This window comes from Hibiscus syriacus, unplaced genomic scaffold (assembly GCF_006381635.1).
Source record: "Hibiscus syriacus cultivar Baekdansim isolate YM2019G1 unplaced genomic scaffold, ASM638163v2 tig00111671_pilon, whole genome shotgun sequence".
NCBI classification, from domain to species: Eukaryota; Viridiplantae; Streptophyta; class Magnoliopsida; order Malvales; family Malvaceae; genus Hibiscus; species Hibiscus syriacus.
The window spans coordinates 2,046,346-2,065,413 of record NW_024063152.1 but is presented as its reverse complement, the minus strand read 5'-3'; the positions used below and the strand labels follow the sequence as shown (position 1 = coordinate 2,065,413).

At 34.4% G+C, this 19,068-nt stretch overlaps 2 protein-coding genes and 1 pseudogene across 2 annotated transcripts; all 3 read left to right on the top strand.

The window, feature by feature from the left end:
- Nucleotides 1-1,248: 1,248 nt before the first annotated feature.
- Nucleotides 1,249-1,760, top strand: LOC120167372 (disease resistance protein RPV1-like). The gene has a single exon (XM_039176406.1). The coding sequence runs from the start codon at nucleotides 1,269-1,271 to the stop codon at nucleotides 1,758-1,760; it is 492 nt and encodes a 163-aa protein (XP_039032337.1). The 5' UTR covers nucleotides 1,249-1,268.
- A 229-nt stretch (nucleotides 1,761-1,989) lies between these two features.
- Nucleotides 1,990-4,404, top strand: LOC120167243 (TMV resistance protein N-like). The gene is made up of 4 exons (XM_039176314.1): nucleotides 1,990-2,951; nucleotides 3,235-3,275; nucleotides 3,482-3,703; nucleotides 3,827-4,404. Exons 1-4 carry the CDS (start codon nucleotides 2,022-2,024, stop codon nucleotides 3,840-3,842), a joined length of 1,209 nt encoding a protein of 402 aa, XP_039032245.1. The 5' UTR covers nucleotides 1,990-2,021; the 3' UTR covers nucleotides 3,843-4,404.
- A 12,880-nt stretch (nucleotides 4,405-17,284) lies between these two features.
- LOC120167371 lies at nucleotides 17,285-18,673 on the top strand (annotated as a pseudogene).
- The last annotated feature ends 395 nt before the right edge of the window (nucleotides 18,674-19,068 follow it).

Here is a 19,068-nt window from a genome sequence, read left to right as displayed (position 1 = left end):
TCGTTAAGAAATCTCTAGTGGCAGGTAATGGAGACAACAGCTTGTGGATGCATGACTTGCTACAAGAAATGGGAAGAAAAATTGTTCGGGAAAAATCTATTGATGAACCTGGAAAGTGTTGCAGATTGTGGGATGAAAGGGACATCCAACATGTTCTAACAAAAAAAACTGTAAGTCATTCAATAAAACCAAGTCTTCCTACGTACAAAAATATACATAATATTTTGAATATTTGATCGAGTAGGATGAATATATTTATTCATTATATTGCAAAACTATGTCATTTAAAATACTTTTAGTTGATTATAAATGTTAATAAGGATTTGACTAAGTATATAATTTCAGTAAATCACTCTCATTGGAAAATGTTATAATTTGCTTAAAGTGATTTATTTACTATATTCCGATCAAAAGATTATCGTAATGTTAAACATAGTGTAAATGGTCAAAAGTTTTACCATGCAGTTTATTTTTCTGACCAAATTTATATCATACGTTGAATATTTTTCTTATATATACTTGGTATTATTTAAGAGTTTGATTGCAGTTAGTGTTAATGGAATACGTCCAATTGAGAAAAATTATAAATCGATGTATTACTAGATAATTGTGATTGTAAATTAAGTACATAAAAATGTGAAAAAAAAAATAAACAAATTGTTTAATTGAGTATCTTTGTAAAAATAAAACCGTTATAAAAGAAATGTCAATATTGAAAAAATATATTAATTTATGTATTGTTAAAGTATTAATGTGTAAAAAAACAAATTTGAATATCATCAAATATTTTATGTATCATAAAATATTTTAAAATAATATTTATCCAATATTTTTTAATTATTGAGAATAAATATATATTTTTATAATGTAATTGTTTAAATTTAAAATTTAGAAAGAAAATAAAAATTTTTTATCATTAGATTCAATTTCTTTTAAATATTAATGGGATTTTTTTAAAAAAAAATGGTCTAAAAGTTAAAATAATTTTATATTGTAATTTATAATTAAAGTAGAGTCCACCATGTGGACTTTACACTCGACTCGAGGCTAGTCAACAGTGAAGAGAAGAAAGCAAAGCAAACAGTTGTAGTCTCAGCTTCTTGGATTCTTCCGGGAAAACAGCTTCTTGGAAATTTCATCTCTTTTTCTATTTATTGATGCTCATATATTTGGACTCTTCCTAGTTTCTTCCTGCATATCAAGCCATCTATATTTCTTTGATTTGAACATCAGATTGAGACACCCTTTTCTTCCTCCTCTAATTCGTCATGTTGTCGTTGCCTTCGTCTTCCTCGTCTATTTCCGGCCACAAATATGATATTTTCTTGAGTTTTAGAGGTGAAGATATCCGCAGAACTTTTACATATCATCTCTATGATGCTCTTCAACGCAGTGGAATCGTCACTTTCAGGGATGAGCCGGAGCTGGAGACCGGCGAAGAGATTGCCCCAGAACTCTTTAAAGCCATTCAACAATCATGGTGCTCGGTAATCGTTTTCTCCAAAACCTACGCCTTTTCAAGTTGGTGTTTAGAGGAGCTTGCTGAGATTGTTAAACAAAAATTGGAAAAGGGTCATAAAATATTTCCAATTTTCTATGATGTGGATCCGTCTGATTTAAGAAAACAAAAGTATAAAGTTGGAGAAGCATTCTCCAAACACGATGATACATACAAGGAAGATCGACACAAGATCCAAATATGGCGAAATGCTTTCACTGAGGTTTCTAACATCAAGGGATGGCATTTGAATAACAAGTAATTCATTCTTTTCTCTCTTTGATCATTTATTTAATGGACATATCTGTTCATTTCTTAAATGAATAAAAAAACTAAATTTAATTTCTGTTGTAGGCATGAATCTAAATTCATTGGAACTATTGTTAAAAAACTCTCGGCAAAATTATGTCAAACGTATCCGATTGTTCATGATAAGTTGGTCGGAATTAGTTCCCGTTTGGAAGAGTTGTATTCAAAAATCGATGTTGGAGAAGATGATGTCCGTATTATAGGAATATGTGGAATGGGTGGCATTGGTAAAACCACTCTTGCAAGAGTTGTTTACGACCAAATGTCATCTCATTTTGAAGGTAAAAGCTTTCTTGCTGATGTTCGAGAAGTTTCAAACAAATTGGGACTTGCTTCTTTACAGAAACAACTTCTTACTCAAACATTGTCCGAAGGAGGATTCAATATATTCGATGTTAATGAAGGAAATGCAATCATCAATCATAGGTTGTCTCACAAAAAGGTTCTTGTTGTTATCGATGATGTTGATAACAGAAAACACTTGGAACACTTGGTTGGAAGGCGTGATTGGTTCGGTTTAGGCAGTAGGATCATTGTAACAACAAGAGATGAACATCTCCTCCGATCCTATCGAGTCGATTATGTGTATAAGCCTACAACATTGAGTCCCAATGATGCACTTCGGCTTTTTAAATTGAAAGCTTTCGATAGTGAGACAGTATTAGAAGGTGTTTTCATTGAGCTTTCTAAGCATGTTGTACGCTACGCTGGTGGTCTTCCCTTAGCTCTTGAAGTGTTGGGTTCTTTTTTGTGTGGTAGAGATGCAACTCAATGGAGAAGTGCAATTGAAAGACTTAAACGAGACTCCAACAAAGAAATTCGTGATAGACTTCTAATCAGTTTTGATGGATTGGAAGAAAGGGAAAAGAATATATTTCTTGATATCGCATGCTTCTTCAATGGGGAGGAGAAAGATTTTGTAACCAAAGTGTTGGATGGTTGTGAGTTTTTCCCAGATATTGGAATCGATGTTCTTGTTAAGAAATCCCTAGTGGCAGTTGATGGAGACAACAGATTGTGGATGCATGACTTGCTACAAGAAATGGGAAGAAAAATTGTTTGGGAAAAATCTATTGACGAACCTGGAAAGCGTTGCAGATTGTGGGATGAAAGGGACATCCAACATGTTCTAACAAAAAAAACTGTATGTAATTCAATAAAACCAAGTCTTCCTACGTACAAAAATATACATAATATTTTGAATATTTATTCATTATATTGCAAAACTATGTCATTTAAAATATTTTTAGTTGAATATCAATAAATCACTCTCATTGGCAAATGTTATAATTTGTTTAAAGTGATTTGTTTACTATATTCCGATTAAAGATTATCGTAATGTTAAACATAGGTGTAAATTGTCAAGTTTTATCATGGAGTAAGCCATTCATTCTGTCTTCTTATACTCTGTTCTTGATTACTTGTAGGCCACGGAGGTGATTGAAGCCATGATCATCGACAATCAAAGGTAGGAAAACATGGGTATTGATTTTAACGTTTTTCCATGGATTCGAAGAGTTCTTGAAATATCATATTACAATACTCTAATGCGTCAGATACAAGTATCAAATACGGATGATTGAAAACACAGTAATGGAGCAACATAGCTTTTAGGTATTGGATTTGTTTTTGCATAGTTTGAAGCTCATTTTTTGTTTTTCTCATGGTTATCAGGGAATCGAACAAGACACTCAATTTGAGTGTCGATGCCTTCTCGAAGCTGAAAAGATTGAGATTGCTCAAAGTTCTTTGCCTCTCAAATTGTGATGGTCTCAAATATCTTTCTAATGAGCTTTTAGATTGGAAAGGATGTCCTTCTCAGGCTTTCAACCGGACAACCTGGTTGCACTTCTGTTACAATACAGTCACGTTAAACAACTATGGAAGGGAACCAGAGTAAGAATTAATTCTATTTTTAAGATGAATGATGAAAATTTGATTATGATAGAGACAAAAATAACAAGAATGAGCTTTCTTATGTTTTCTCGTTTCTCTCTAATTTATTATTGTTTTCAACAGCCCTTGTACAAGCTGAAAGTGTTAAACCTCAGAGGCTCCCCGAACCTGATCAAGACTCCGGACTTCACAATGGCCCCAGATCTTGAAGTTCTGATCCTGGAAGGTTGTACAAAAATAGTTGATGTTCATCCATCCATAGCAGAGCTTAAGAGGCTTCAAAATTTGAATTTGAGAGGCTGCAAAAGTCTTAGGAAACTTCCAACCAAAATTGGATTGGACTCTCTTCAAACATTCATTCTCTCGGGTTGCTCAAATCTTCTTTGGTTTCCAGAGATTGATTACAAAATGGATTGTCTGAAAACTCTTGATCTTTCCGGATGTTATAGAGTTGGATTTTTGCCAGCGAGTTTGCAGCTAGCAGAGTTTTTGGAAGAACTCGACTTGAGTGAAACGGCCATAACAAAACCACCGTCCTGCATTTTTCGACTTAAAAATCTTAAAGTTTTGTCTTTCAACGGCCGCAAGGGATCTTCATCTAAGTTTCGAAAAAATCTGCCTTCTCTCTTCAAAAAATTCCAAAGAGGAAAGACAAATTCAATGGCTCCGATATTGCCTTCGTTGTCGGGTTTGAGTTCATTGACAGAGCTGAATCTAAGGGACTGCAATCTTTGTGAAGGAGATATTCCTAATGATATTTCTTGTCTATCCTCTTTGGTAATGCTCAATCTCAGTGGTAACAATTTCATCAGCCTACCTGATTCTCTTACTCGACTTTCCAAGCTTAAAGGTCTTGATGAATTGCCGAGGGCTGAAATCGTTGCCTGAGCTTCCAACAAGTGTAGAATATGTGAGCATAGATGATTGTGCTTCTCTGGAACTAATTGCTAATCCATCAAAAGTATACAATCGAATGGTTTTCATGTTTAAAGGTATCAACTGCTGCAGATTGGCTGAGAACATCAATGCATTAACATTGCTGAAAAAACATCTCAAGGTTGTTCGATCTCTCTTTTTTGCTTAACAAAATCTCGTACTTAAGAATTTGTGTTTTTAGTTACCAGCGAAAAGGTGTTTTATTTTGCAGGTATTTGCAAATTCAAGAGAAAGGTTTGCTGTTATTATGCCTGGAAGTGAAATCCCGGAATGGTTCAGCCATCAAAGAGTCGACTCTTCAATAAAGATGCCACTGCCTCTCAATATTCGGAATGATAGTCAATGGATGGGAGTTGCTTTCTGCTGCATTTTTGCCGGTGGTGATTCTTCGGGGGATGAGCAAATCTGGTGTGATGTCAGTTGTAGAGGAGCTCGAAATCTTGGTATGTTATACATTCCTTTAGGGAATAGATTTAATCAGCCCATAAAAATGACCACCTTTTCTTCGTTACTGGGGGCGTGACTTGTATATCCATATTCCTTGAAGAACGAATGTGGTGAAAGTGAAACCGAGAATACATCAACACCTGATTGCTCAAATCAGGAATGCGATGAAGTTGAATTGTCATTCGAATATTTTGGCAAAGGTGTTGGGGTGAAGAAATGTGGGGTTGGGATAGTGTATGAGAAAGATTTGGAAGATGTCCAACTTACAACAGAGCAACACATCAATCAAAGTAGCCCACAAATTGAATGAAGACTCCACCGTTGATGGACACAGAGAAAAGTTTGTTGATTATGCCGACTTTCTAATCACCACTCTCGTCTTGGTAATTCTTTGCGTAAGTTTTCTACTATATTTTGATATATATATTTTTTTAAAAAAACTTGATCGTTTACTTAATAAAAATAGTAATGTGAAATAATGTACCAACAATTTTAGTCTTTTAACCCTGACATATTCTGTTAAACTAAACCTAATTTGGAATAAACATACTATTAAACCACCATTCACCATATAAACATAATATGCCAATAAAGAAGAGCATAAAGGAAAAAAAAAAGCTTATTTAGCCCATCATTCACTAAAGTTAGTTATACGACGTGAGTCGGTCCGAATATAATAGATCATTTAGTTGAATATATAATAGTTGAATATAATAGTTCATTATATATATATATATATAATATTAAATTATAGTTAATATAGGATTTAAAGTGAAACGAGTTTAAAATTTTTATATTTTAAAATATATTTATATTTTCTATACTTTATAATAATGGAAAAATATTATATTTAATTTAAAAATATAAAATACTAAACTATTTTTTTAAAACTTATATAAACTTTAATATAATATTTTTTCCAATTCGTCTTACCTATACAACAACTCTATGAGATATTATAAAAAATTATATCAAATCACTAAATAATATTACATGTATTTTAAATCTATATCTTTTCTAAATACAATATACATCTAACTTAACGCATAAACAGATTTTTTTTAGATATTAATAAAAAGGGTTAATTACATCATTCCTCACTTAACTATACTTTCTCTCCTGTTTTACTCGATGTACTTTCAACTTTTTAATTTACTCATTGAACTTTCAAATTACTCCAGTTTTGATTACTTTGAATTATTTTATTATTTCTATATGACATGACATTTTTATTATTATTTAATTTAAAATAATTGAAATATAAACTAAAAACATAGGGTGGTCGAAAGCCACCGTCGACCACCGTTAACCGCCATATATGGTGGTTGTTTTGTCTCAATTTCATGGCTCTTGTTCATCTCGACACCGTGATTCCGAATCCGCCCTCCATTTTGTCGGGACTTGCTCTGGAGTCCACGAATTAGAGATCGAAAGTGAAGAAGCTGAAATGTTTCAGTCGAGATTCATGAGTTTTTGGGCATTTTCTGGTGAAACAACCACCAAATTTGAGACCAAACGACTACGATCTACAGCGGTCGAAACAAACAAGACCCATAAATTTGAGACCAAACGACTACGATCTACAGCGGTCGATGGTAGCTGGTTGTGGCGTCCGATCACATTATGTTTTTATTTTATATTTTCAATTATTTTAAATTAAATAATAGTAAAAATGCCACAGCATATAGAAATAATAATAAAATAATTCAGAGCGATCAAAATATGAGCAATTTGAAAGTTCAGTGTGTAAATTAGAAAAATTAAAAGTTCGGTGAGTAAAATAGGAGACATATTATAGTTAGTGAGGAACACTTTATTTTACCCATACTAAAAACACATTTAAGAGATAAAATGAAATGAATAAACTATGTGTTTAATACTTAAACTATTAATTTTGGTCTGTTTTAGTACCTAAACTTTCTGTTTTTTCAAATCATACATAACATTTAGTTTTTGTTCTATTTTAGTACCCGTTGTTAAAAACTTAATGGACGAGCTCATCGGTCGTCGTAGCTACAGTTGCCAATCATCGTATCTGTTGGCCGATGAAACCCAAACTTTCTACCCCGTACCTTTTCGACCCCTTAAATGTGATTTCGACCTCCTTTTCACCAAGAAATGCCTCAATCTCCCTAAATCGACTGTGGACTCTTCGATTTCTTCATATTCTAATATTAATAGTCTACCGACCGATAAGCTTGAAATTGGAATATGTTGGTTAACTCGTCATTCTCTCGTGGTCCACCATCCAATAGGCCTAAAAGTGGACTATGTTGGTCGACTCGTCATTTTCTCGTGGTCCATCGTTTAATTGGTCATCCATCCACTGGAGTTATTCCTCATCAGTCTATATGTTAAGTTATGCCACAATTCTCTTGGATTTGAATCAACCAAGTTAACTTCAGAGACCACAACACATAGGTCAAGTTCAGATACTTCCTTGGAAATTTCTTTCACAACATTACCCACTTTTGTTATGGACCTTTTTGAAAGCCTACATTTGGATGACATGTGTCCCGTCTTATTGCAATTAAAGCATTTCCCTTGAAATTTTTGCTTCTTAGAAACACTGCCTTTTGGTCCTAGTTTAGACTCAATTTGAGCTTGCTTTCTTTTCTTGATGTAGTTACGGCATAAGAAATCAGAGTGCTTCCATGCTTCGGTAATGTTGAATGCGGTTGCAGCATCCACTTCATCCTCTCTAATAGTAGGAGGATCATCCTTTAAAAATTTAGCCAGATTCAATATCGTCAAATAAAACAACATTTTCTGTTGCCATGTTTTGAAATTCTCTCCATTGAATTTTGCAGGCTTTTCATTATGACTCATGGTCATAGGTAACGTTTGGCTCGCAGCCTGAGTCTGTGTAGCGACAATCGCATTAGACTCTGAATTGGATGAAGTATCAAACATTTTTCTGTAATCAGAATAAAAACTGAAATAATAAATATAATATGAAATGAAATATATATTAACCTAAATATATTACCACGATAATCTGTTTGAGTTGAGATTGAACTACAACACAAGGAATTTGTCTTAAGATTGTTGCAAATTATTGAAAAATAGCGTTGTAGTATTACAATCTAAAAATTTTGTTTCAATAATAAAGTTAAAAAAATGTGAAATTAAAATAGAACCTGTAATCGGATGAAACTAAATAAATAAAAGAAGAGTTTTGTTGAGGCCTGAATGAACAGTTTCCTTAAGACAAATTCGTCATCTCCTCGGTGCTTTGCGTAACGTTAGACGTCGGTCTCCCAGGATACAACAACAAACATTCACAACAATAAGCACAACCGTTATAAACAATTGAGCATAATCTTTGTCTTTATCTATCACTGAAAAATGACTTTGGAAGAATCAGAGAATTGAAAGGAAAGTATTTGAAAGAAAATAGTAAAATTTATGTGTTGAGATGTGTCACAACTTAGCCTTTATATAGGGAGAGGAATTTGTATTGAAATGTTAAGACCTTTAAATGAAATGACTTAACCATTTGATTAAAAATTATAACCTTTTGATCAAAAGGTTAACATGGAAATACATGACTTTTAGGATGAAATAACTATTTTTCATGAAAATACTTAATTATTTTTCATGAATAGTCATGATTGAATAAATCAATTCATTCATATTTTCCAACAGTTTTGTTTCTTTATGATTCAATGTTAAAACTAGTGATTTTTTGTCATTCGATTATTTTCTCTATTTAGTTTTGGTTTAATTTCATTTTTAAAATAACAACCGAAATTCAATCTATTAATTGATTAATTCATATAGCGACGATTGTCCCAATCCAATATGTTGTAATTGTAATTGTTAGGATTCAAATTCTTGATCTTACTTAAAGAATCTAATGCTTATCCTACCAAACGAACTGGTTGATGGTAGATTTAATTTCTTTGCTTCTGAAGAAGTTTCAAAATTTTTTAGAAACGATCTGATTATTGATTTTATTTATTTTATTTAATAATCGTGTTTAATTTATTAAATAGTTTGATAACATTCTATTAATTCTAATATATTCATCTATTCATAGTATTTTTCTCGCCATATATCTTTTGGTTTATTTTTCTCACCATATTTATATAATACGTTAAAGAGAAAATCGCCTCAGTGACCAAAAATGCCTTAAAATATACGATTTTAATCAACTTTTTTTGGATTTGCCAAAATGACCAACAAAATCACAATGCGAAATAAAAATCGCAACGCGATTCCCAGAATCGCAAATCAGTTTCAAGAATCGCAACGCGTATCTGGAAAATCGCAATGCGAATTTGTACTATCACATTGCGATTTTACAGAATCACAACGCGAATATGAAAATCGCAACGCGAACATATAAATCGCAACGCGATTCTGACTATCGCAACGAGCACCCGTAAAAATCGCAACGCGTATCCGTAAATCGCAACGACAATACGTAAAATCGCAACGCGTATCCGTAAATCGCAACGAGAATACGTAAATCGCAACGAGAATCCGTAAAATCGCAACGCGTATCCGTAAATCGCAACGACAATACGTAAAATCGCAACGCGTATCTGTAAATCGCAACGCGATTTTTAAAGCGCCATTAGAATCGCTACGCGTATTTTATTTTCAAATTCCAAACACGAATATTAATTATCGGAACACTGAACCGTCCACAGTATATCCCGTAATCGCAACTCATAACCTAAATCCTAAAATCACAACTCAATCCCATCTCCATCTCTCACTCTCTACGGCGAAATCCATCCACATCTCCGAAGATTTTCGTCCCCATCTCCGGGGAAATCCCTCACAACAATTCACGGTCAGAAATCCCTCACAATCATTCAGAAATGGAAAATCAACCTCCGAGGGTTAGTTTTTTTAATTATTTTTATTTTGAAATTTTGCATTATTTTAGGTTTTTCATTGAAACTGATGATAAGTTTACTGGTAATTTCAATAATAGATTAACCATTTCACTTAGATTTCTTATTAAATTCATTTGATTGCTGCCAATACTGCTAAACTGTTTAGTCTTTAACCCTGTGAAGTTAGTATTTGTCTTTGTTTTGTCTTTTGGTTGAAGTAATGCAATCCATTCAAGTTTCAATTTGCAGAAGAATCGCAACGAGAGAAATGAAAATCGCAACGAGAGAATCTCAACGCGAAAATGACTATCGCAACGAGAGAAATGAAAATCGCAACGAGAGAATCGCATTGCGATTTTCATTTCGCGTTGCGATTTTCATTTCGCGTTGCGATTCTCTCGTTGCGATTTTCATTTCGTGTTGCGATTCTCTCGTTGCGATTTTCATTTCCACGTTGCGATAGTCATTCTCTCGTTACGATTTTCATTTCAACCAAAAGACAAAACAGTGTTGCAAATTTTAGTTTCAAGAATAAACTACTACTATTTATGTTTATTGTTTTTGGTATATCTTCACAGTGTAGTTTTTGGTATATCTAACTTGATATGTTTATTGTTTTTGTAGAAATTTTTTTCGGCTTCATTGACATTAAGGAATAAAGTTAGCCTAGCCACTACAATTGCTTCGAAGCTTTCACCTGCACAAAGAAAGTTGTTTGAGGAAACCTGCTTCGGGCCATGGCTGAGAGTACATCATCCGGGTGGAGATGCTAATTTGACCCATTTGTGGCTTTAGACCATGACTAGCGATCTACCCGACGGTATACAACGTGGTGAGGAAGATATATGGTTTCATTTTCCACCGGCGTATACTTGTTTTGGGCGAAAGGAGTTATGCTTAATCACTGGTCTACGATTCGGACACGATGATGTAGGCCGGTACACTCGTCATATCGCCCACCCATCATGGTTATCCCGGGTTTTTCCTGATGAGTCAATGGAGAAGCCGAACTTACACGTCGACGACCTGAAGAAATTGTTTAATATGAAAGATGGTATTACTCGGATGGATGACGTCGATGTTGTCCGAGTATGCCTTCTAGTACTTTTGTATGCCGGCTTTTTAGGCAGAGAGGCCAAACAACCTATTCCTCAGGAGCTAATATTATTGGTAGATGACCTAAATGCATGGAATCTGTTTCCGTGGGGTTCGTATATATGGAAAACTACCTGGACTAAGTTGTCGTCTGCCTTTGATGACCGCAAAAATTTGCGTGGCGATGGGTCGAAATACACTTTGTCAGGCTTTGTTTGGGTCTTTAAGGTAAGAATTTCTATATAATGTTTCCAAAATTATAATTAATTATTTAACAATTACTAATGTTTGTTATTATATTGTTTGTAGATTTGGATATTCGAGGCTTTCCCCAGCATGCAGACATATGCATTAAAAACTTCAAATGATATTCCTACGGCTATTTCCAGGAAGAGGAAACATCTGTTGGATTGGGAAGACTTAATACCATATGCAACAATAAATAATGTAAGTTAACACAAATACTTTCATATATAAACAAGTTATTAATAGTAGACGTTTAACTTTGTTTGAGTTTATATTGTTAGGAGGTCAACACTCCATTACAAAGACTGACACCACGGGGATGAGCTTGCCACTGATTGGTGGAAAGCTAGTCAACGTTTTTTTGATGGAACGAATGATGAGCAGCCTCCACTTCCTCCACTTCGAGAGCCATCACCTCACCCAGAGCCATCACCTGATCGACCCGACTATACACCTCTAGAACGAGAGCCATCACCTATCCCAATGTTTGAGCAAATGTTTGGTTTCTGCAGGTTAATCTCAGAAGTGAGCTGCGTGAAATGATGTATGGCTGCAAAAGTTGATTCAATAGTAGATGAGGAAATAATGCTTATTTTTGATTGTTTAATTGATTTGTAAAAGATGATTTGTAAAGTTGATTTGTTTAATTGATGTGAACATAATTCTATTTGTGCTTGTTTAATTGATTGAAATGTAATGGTTGATTTTGTTGATTTCAATCTGCATTATGTTGAAGGCAAAAATGACTATCGCAATGCGAAATAAAAATTGCAACGAGAGAATCGCAATGCGAAATGAAAATCGCAACGCGAAACTAAATTCGCGTTGCGATTTTAATTTTGCATTGCGATTCCCTCGTTGCGATTTTCATTTCGCATTACGATTCTCTCGTTGCGATTTTCATTTCGCATTACGATAGTAATTTCCGCGTTGCGATATTCATATTCGCGTTGCGATTTTCACGTTACGATTTTCATTTCGCATTGCGATTCTCTCGTTGCGATTGTAATTTTCGCGTTGCGATAGTCATTAAGATGATCGCGAACGTAATTTCCGTGTTGCGATAGTCAAATGAATGCCTAATAAGTGATAACAACTGAATAATAAGTAAGAGTTGGTTAAGTCAAAAGGGTTGGCCTGAATCATTAATTCAACTGAAAATGTTAAAAGTTCACACATAAAATCCACATAATACAATGTTTGCATTTAAAAATCACCTAAGTTAACAGTCCCAAAAGGTGAAACCAGTTGTGATTGGGATTTTAAATATGATTGCCTTTTGCTTGACACCATATGAGCTTTGGATTTTGATGAGGATCCATATTTTGGTAGAGGAAAAGATGATTGTGATGGCACTGGTGATCCACATGTCAACCTTGTATGACCACTTTCCTTGCACCGACTACATGTCGATCTCTTCTTTTCTTCACCCTTAGACGGTATACGATGTGACTTTTTGGTCGGCCAGGTAGCCTTCTGTCCATGGCTGGTGGCAAAACTGTTTGTAAGTCATCTGGTATGTCCCACTCAGAAGGATGTGGAATAGGGTAGACAATCTCGACATAAGTCTGTCGATAAACTTCTGTAGTATAGCAATCCATAGCGTATGCGCTTGAATCATCTTGGTTTAGATGAAGAGCAACTTTTATAACATGGTCACACGGATAACCAGATGTTTGCTATTTCATACAACTACACGTCTTTGCATTTAGATCGACCAGCCCATTTAAGTTATTATCCAGTACTTGAAACAAAGTGTTTGAACATGGTTTAACTCTCCATGACGTTGACTTCATAACACGTTTCGTTATCTTTTTTTCAGTCCATGGTGTAACACGATGTTCCAATGTTCCTGTAAATTTAAATAAATAATACTTAGTAAAATATATTATAAGTTACGAATTCAAAGAAATAATACATGCATGGTTTATTTTCTTGTAGTACCACTGTTGAATAGAGGCTCGAAAAAACTCCATTAACATAGTAATGGGTAATTTTCGGGAATGACGACTTAGAGCGTTGATTGATTCTGCACTATTAGACGTCATGAAACCATATCTTGCTCCAAGTTGATGTACTCTTGACCATCTTTCAAACCCGACATCTTCTAGTGTTTGAGCACACTGATGCAAAACACGTTTTAAACAGTTTATATGCTTATTGAAATCCACTTCCCGATAAGCTTTTACAGCCTTCCAGTATGTCCATTTGTGCTTTTTTATACCAGCAGACCCCTATCGGATATGATTGTCAGATTGCTAATAGGACCTATGCAATCCCTAAGATGCCCCATAAACCATGTCATGAATAAGAGGTTTCAGATTTGCCAACCCCGTAACCTATTGGCAATATCCCATTGTTAGCATCCATGCTACTGCTAATAAGTTTACTCCAAGTATCGACCTTTCAAATGTGCTCCGTCAACTATATAACGGACGCATACAAGTAATAAACGAACAAATCTACAAAATAATATACACAAGAAATATAATCATTTAAATGTGAAATGCATGTAACTAACAAAATCAGTTAACAAAATTATATTGATTTACTAACCGCAGCACCAATGGAGATAAACAGCAACTCAAAGCGTCCATTCTATCTGTTTTGATATGAGTTACCGACCATGATTTTTCAGCTTTAAATTGTGACAATAAGCCGGCAGTTGGGCAAACGATGCTTCTGGCGACCCCCTCAACAATTTCAAGGCATAACATTTGGCTCTCCAAGCTTGAGAATATGAGATACTAATCTTGAACCGAGCATTCATGTCAGTCATAATTTCATGTCCCCGATATACTCTGTCATTCAAAAATATAACTCAGCCAAAAACCACCCAACACCTTTTGTTTGCCTGTCTATGGTTAGGAAAAACTTGGGTTCTTGACATGTATGTTTATCAATAAAAGTCCTAACTTGAAACACGTAATCTCTATCCTCTTTGCAATCATACGCCACGTACAGTTTTTGTTAATCATACACCTTGTTTCGAAACGTTCTTTGCTTGATTTGTTAACTTTTAGTTGATAGCCATCCTCTACACATTTCGTATACAAAGCTATCTTCAAGTCTTCCTTTGTATCAAAACAATCATCTTTCTTGATACGAATAACTTTTTGTAACAATCAATTGCGTTATTTACCAACTTCTTCCGGTATCTGAAGTAATTCTGGCATATTCCAGTTATACTCCCGTGGCATTTTCTTCTTTTTCTCTTCTTCGGGGAATTCTCCTTCTGTTTCTTCTTCAGGGTTATATGAATTACAGAATGGATGTTCAACATGTCATTCACATTCGTAACTTCCTGCTCATTATCATCAACAACATCTTCTTCGCAACGCCTGTTTCATCATCAAAATTTGGGTATTGACCAATATCAAAATCATTACACGTCGGGTTTGATTCTTCTGAAACATCATCAAATCCGAGTATTGACCAAGATCAAAGTCCGGGTATTGACCAAGATCAAATTTCGAATACTGACTAATACTCACAATTTTTTCTGTTGGCTCATCATCATCTAACTGGTCAATACAAAAACCGAAATTTGGTGCTGAAAATTGATTGGGATTTGGATTAGGGAAAGGTTGTAGGTTTGAGATTGTGTTTGGTATTGGAAATGTGGTGAAACAAAAATTTCTTGGTCATGAAATTGTGGTGGAACCATTAAATTTGAGGTTGATAACAACGTTGTACATTGTGAGCACCATAAACTGGGGCTGAAGAACTTAGTGATTACTACCGCTACTGACCCAACTTCACTACTTTTAGGTTCAACAACATACAATGTAACATCATCTTGCGAAACTCTAATATAAGCAATGAATCGTTCAACATCTTCATTGTCGGATAACAAATAAACTTTACCTTTTCTCTGATAAGATAACCTAAATCCACTTAGGGGCTCTAAATTCAATTTCTTTGAAACACGTAACATTAGAGTTTCATAAGTTAACTTTTGTAAAGACAGTTTTAGTTAAAGATTCATAGGTAAAGGCATATATTGTAAAACACCATGAACATTCTCCCATGACCCTCCAAAACACAAATCTATCCAAACATGATCAACATTAGATGATTTCATGGTTGTAAATTAATTTACTAAACAAACGAGCTGCGAAACTAAAACCTGTTGCCGGATGGGGAAGGATGTCGTTGGATATAGGAACGGATGTCACGAGAGAGTGATGATGGAGATGGAATGAGTTGCGATTTAGGGATTTAGTTTATGATTTGTTGTTGTTGCATAGTTATACCCAAAATTTCAGTGTTGCGATTTACAGATTCTCGTTGCGATTTACGGATTATTGTTGCGATTTACGGATTATCGTTGCGATTTACAGATTCTCGTTGCGATTTACAGATTCTTGTTGCGATTTTACGTATTCTCGTTGCGATTTACGGATACGTGTTGCGATTTTTACGGATTCTCGTTGCGATATTCAGAATCGCGTTGCGATTTACGTATTCTCGTTGCGATTTACGGATACGCATTGCGATTTTACGTATTGTCGTTGCGATTTACGGATACGTGTTGCGATTTTTACGGGTACTCGTTGCGATAGTCAGAATCACGTTGCGATTTTCATATTCGCGTTGCGATTCTGGAAAATCGCAATGCGATAGTACAAATTCGCATTGCGATTTTCCAGAAACGCGTTGCGATTCTTGAAACTGATTTGCGATTATGGGGATCGCGTTGCGATTTTTATTTCGCATTGCGATTTTGTTGGTCATTTTGGCAAATCCAAAAAAAGTTGGTTAAAATCGTATATTATAAGGCATTTTTGGTCACTGAGGCGATTTTCTCTACGTTAAACATTATTATATATACTTAGTATTTAAGAGTTTGATTGCAGTTAATATTAGTCGAATACACTCAATTGAGAAAAATTATAAATTAAATATATTATTAGAATTGTGATTATAAATTCAGTACATGAAAATGTGGAAAAAAAGCAAAAGAGTAATTTTTACCCATGTTGTAGATCTAATTTACCATTTTCGTCCATATAATATTTCCACATCAGTTTAGCTCTTAAAGTTGTTTAATTGCATCATTCTATATCATAATCCTAACTTAAAACCCTAAATTGATAGCTTAAACCATAAACCAAAACATCATAACCTTAAACCCAACCTTAAACCTTTTTTTAACTTTAAACCATTAATTTAGGGTTTTAAGTAAGGGATGGGTATAAAATGATACAATTAAGCAATTTCGAGAACTAATTGATGCGAAAATATGATAAGGGCGAAACTGATAAATTAAGTATACTACAGTGGCAAAAAGGTAAAGTGTCTGCCTTTAATCTATTTGCCCAACGCAACTAGTTCATAGATTATTTCATGGTCTTTCTCTTCCAAATTCCCTTCATCTGGTAAACCTCCATTGTTTTAGAAAGGAAGTGCAATAAAGGGTTTCCAACAATATTACCATATTGATGTATAATTTGGGGATTTAGGATTTTGTATAATTTAATATTTTAATTTTTTTTATTATAAATTCTATATAATAAAAATATTAATAAAAATATGTCATTTTTTATGAAAAAATAATAAAATAATCATTTTTTATGAAAAAAATAATAAAATTCATGTCATCATTGAGTGATAAAAATTTAATCTATAAGTTTAGTGAGTAAATTGAAAATATTAAAAGTACAGACAGTAATAGGAAAGAGAGTGAATTCATGATGATATGTAGTTTACTCTTAAAGTAGTCCACCTTGTAGACTTTACGCTAGACTCGAGGCCTAGTCAACAGTGAACTGAAGAAAGCAAAGAAAACAGTCTCAGCTTATTGGATTCTTATGAGAAAACACCTTCATTTCAACTGCTACACGCTTCAACTGCTACACGCTTTCTTCCTTTTGTATTTAATAATTACGCTCAGAAACCTTTGTTTTTGGAAATTTGATCTTCTTTTCTATTCATTCTTGCTCTTTTGCTTGGACTGTTCCTAGTTTATTCCTGCGTCATCCTTTTCTTCCTCCTATAATTCTCCATGTTGTCGTTACCTTCGTCTTCCTCGTCTATTTCTAGACACAAATATGATGTTTTCTTGAGTTTTAGAGGTGAAGATACTCGCGCAAGTTTTACAGATCTCTATGATGCTCTTCAACGCAGTGGAATCGTCACTTTCAGGGATGACACAAAGCTGGAGGCCGGCGAAGAGATTGCGCCAGAACTCTTTAAAGCCATTCAACAATCATGGTGTTCGGTAATCGTTTTCTCCAAAACCTACGCCTTTTCAAGTTGGTGTTTGGAGGAACTTGCTGAGATTGTTAAACAAAAATTGGAAAAGGGTCATAAAATATTTCCAATTTTCTATGATGTGGATCCGTCTGATTTAAGGAAACAAAAGGATAAAGTTGGAGAAGCATTTGCCAAACACGAAGAGACATACAAGGAAGATCAACACAAGATCCAAAGATGGCGAAATGCTTTGACTGAGGTTTCTTACATCAAGGGATGGCATTTGAATAACAAGTAATTCATTCTTTTCTTTCTTAGTTTGATCATTTATTTCATGGTTATATCTGTTCATTTCTTAAACTGAATAAAAAAACTAAATTTAATTTCTATTGTAGGCATGAATCTGAATTCATTGGAGATATTGTTAAAAAGATCTCAGAAATTATGTCAAACGTATCCTGTTGTTCATGATAAGTTGGTTGGAATTAGTTCCCGTTTAGAGGAGTTGTATTCAAAATCGATGTTGGAGAAGATGATGTCCGTATTATAGGAATATGTGGAATGGGTGGCATCGGTAAAACCACTCTTGCAAGAGTTGTTTACGACCAAATGTCATCTCATTTTGATGGCCGAAGCTTTCTTGCTGATGTTCGAGAGTTTCAAACAAATTGGGACTTGTTTCTTTACGAAACAACTTCTTACTCAAACCTTGCCTGAAGAGTATTCAATATATTCAATGTTGATGAAGGAAATGCAATCATCAGTCATAGGCTGTCTCACAAAAGGTTCTTGTTGTTATCGATGATGTTGATAACAGAAAACACTTAGAACACTTGGTTGGAAGGCGTGATTGGTTCGGTTCAGGCAGTAGGATCATTGTAACAACAAGAGATGAACATCTGCTCCCATTTTATCGAGCTGATTATGTGTATAAGCCTACGACATTGAGTCCCAATGATGCACTTCGGCTTTTTAATTTGAAAGCTTTCGATAGTGAGACAGTATTAGAAGGTTTTTTCATTGAGCTTCTAAACATGTTGTACGCTACGCTGGTGGTCTTCCCTTAGCTCTTGAAGTGTTGGGTTCTTTTTTGTGTGGTAGAGATGCAACTCAATGGAGAAGTGCAATTGAAAGACTTAAACGGGACTCCAACAGAGAAATTCTTGATAGACTTCGAATCAGTTTTGATGGATTGGAAGAAAGGAAAAGAATATTTCTTGATATCGCATGCTTTTCAATGGGGAGGAGAAAGATTTTGTAACCAAAGTGTTGGATGGTTGTGAGTTTTTCCCCGATATTGGAATCGATGTTCTCGTTAAGAAATCTCTAGTGGCAGTTCACGGAAAGAACAGATTGTGGATGCATGACTTGCTACAAGAAATGGGAAGAAAAATTGTTTGGGAAAAATCTATTGATGAACCTGGAAAGCGTTGCAGATTGTGGGATGAAAGGGACATCCAACATGTTCTAACAAAAAAAACTGTAAGTCATTCAATAAAACCAAGTCTTCCTACGTACAAAAATATACATAATATTTTGAATATTCGATCGAGTAGGAGGAATATATTTATTCATTATATTGCAAAACTATGT

What these genes read in the sequence shown, in the direction of transcription:
- LOC120167372 (XM_039176406.1), top strand. Translation starts at nt 1,269, where the DNA reads ATGTTGTCGTTGCCTTCGTCTTCCTCGTCTATTTCCGGCCACAAATAT.
- LOC120167243 (XM_039176314.1), top strand. Translation starts at nt 2,022, where the DNA reads ATGGGTGGCATTGGTAAAACCACTCTTGCAAGAGTTGTTTACGACCAA. An exon ending in ATGTTCTAACAAAAAAAACT is followed by an intron (nt 2,952 to 3,234) that starts GTATGTAATTCA and finishes GATTACTTGTAG; the next exon opens with GCCACGGAGGTGATTGAAGC. An exon ending in ATGATCATCGACAATCAAAG is followed by an intron (nt 3,276 to 3,481) that starts GTAGGAAAACAT and finishes CATGGTTATCAG; the next exon opens with GGAATCGAACAAGACACTCA.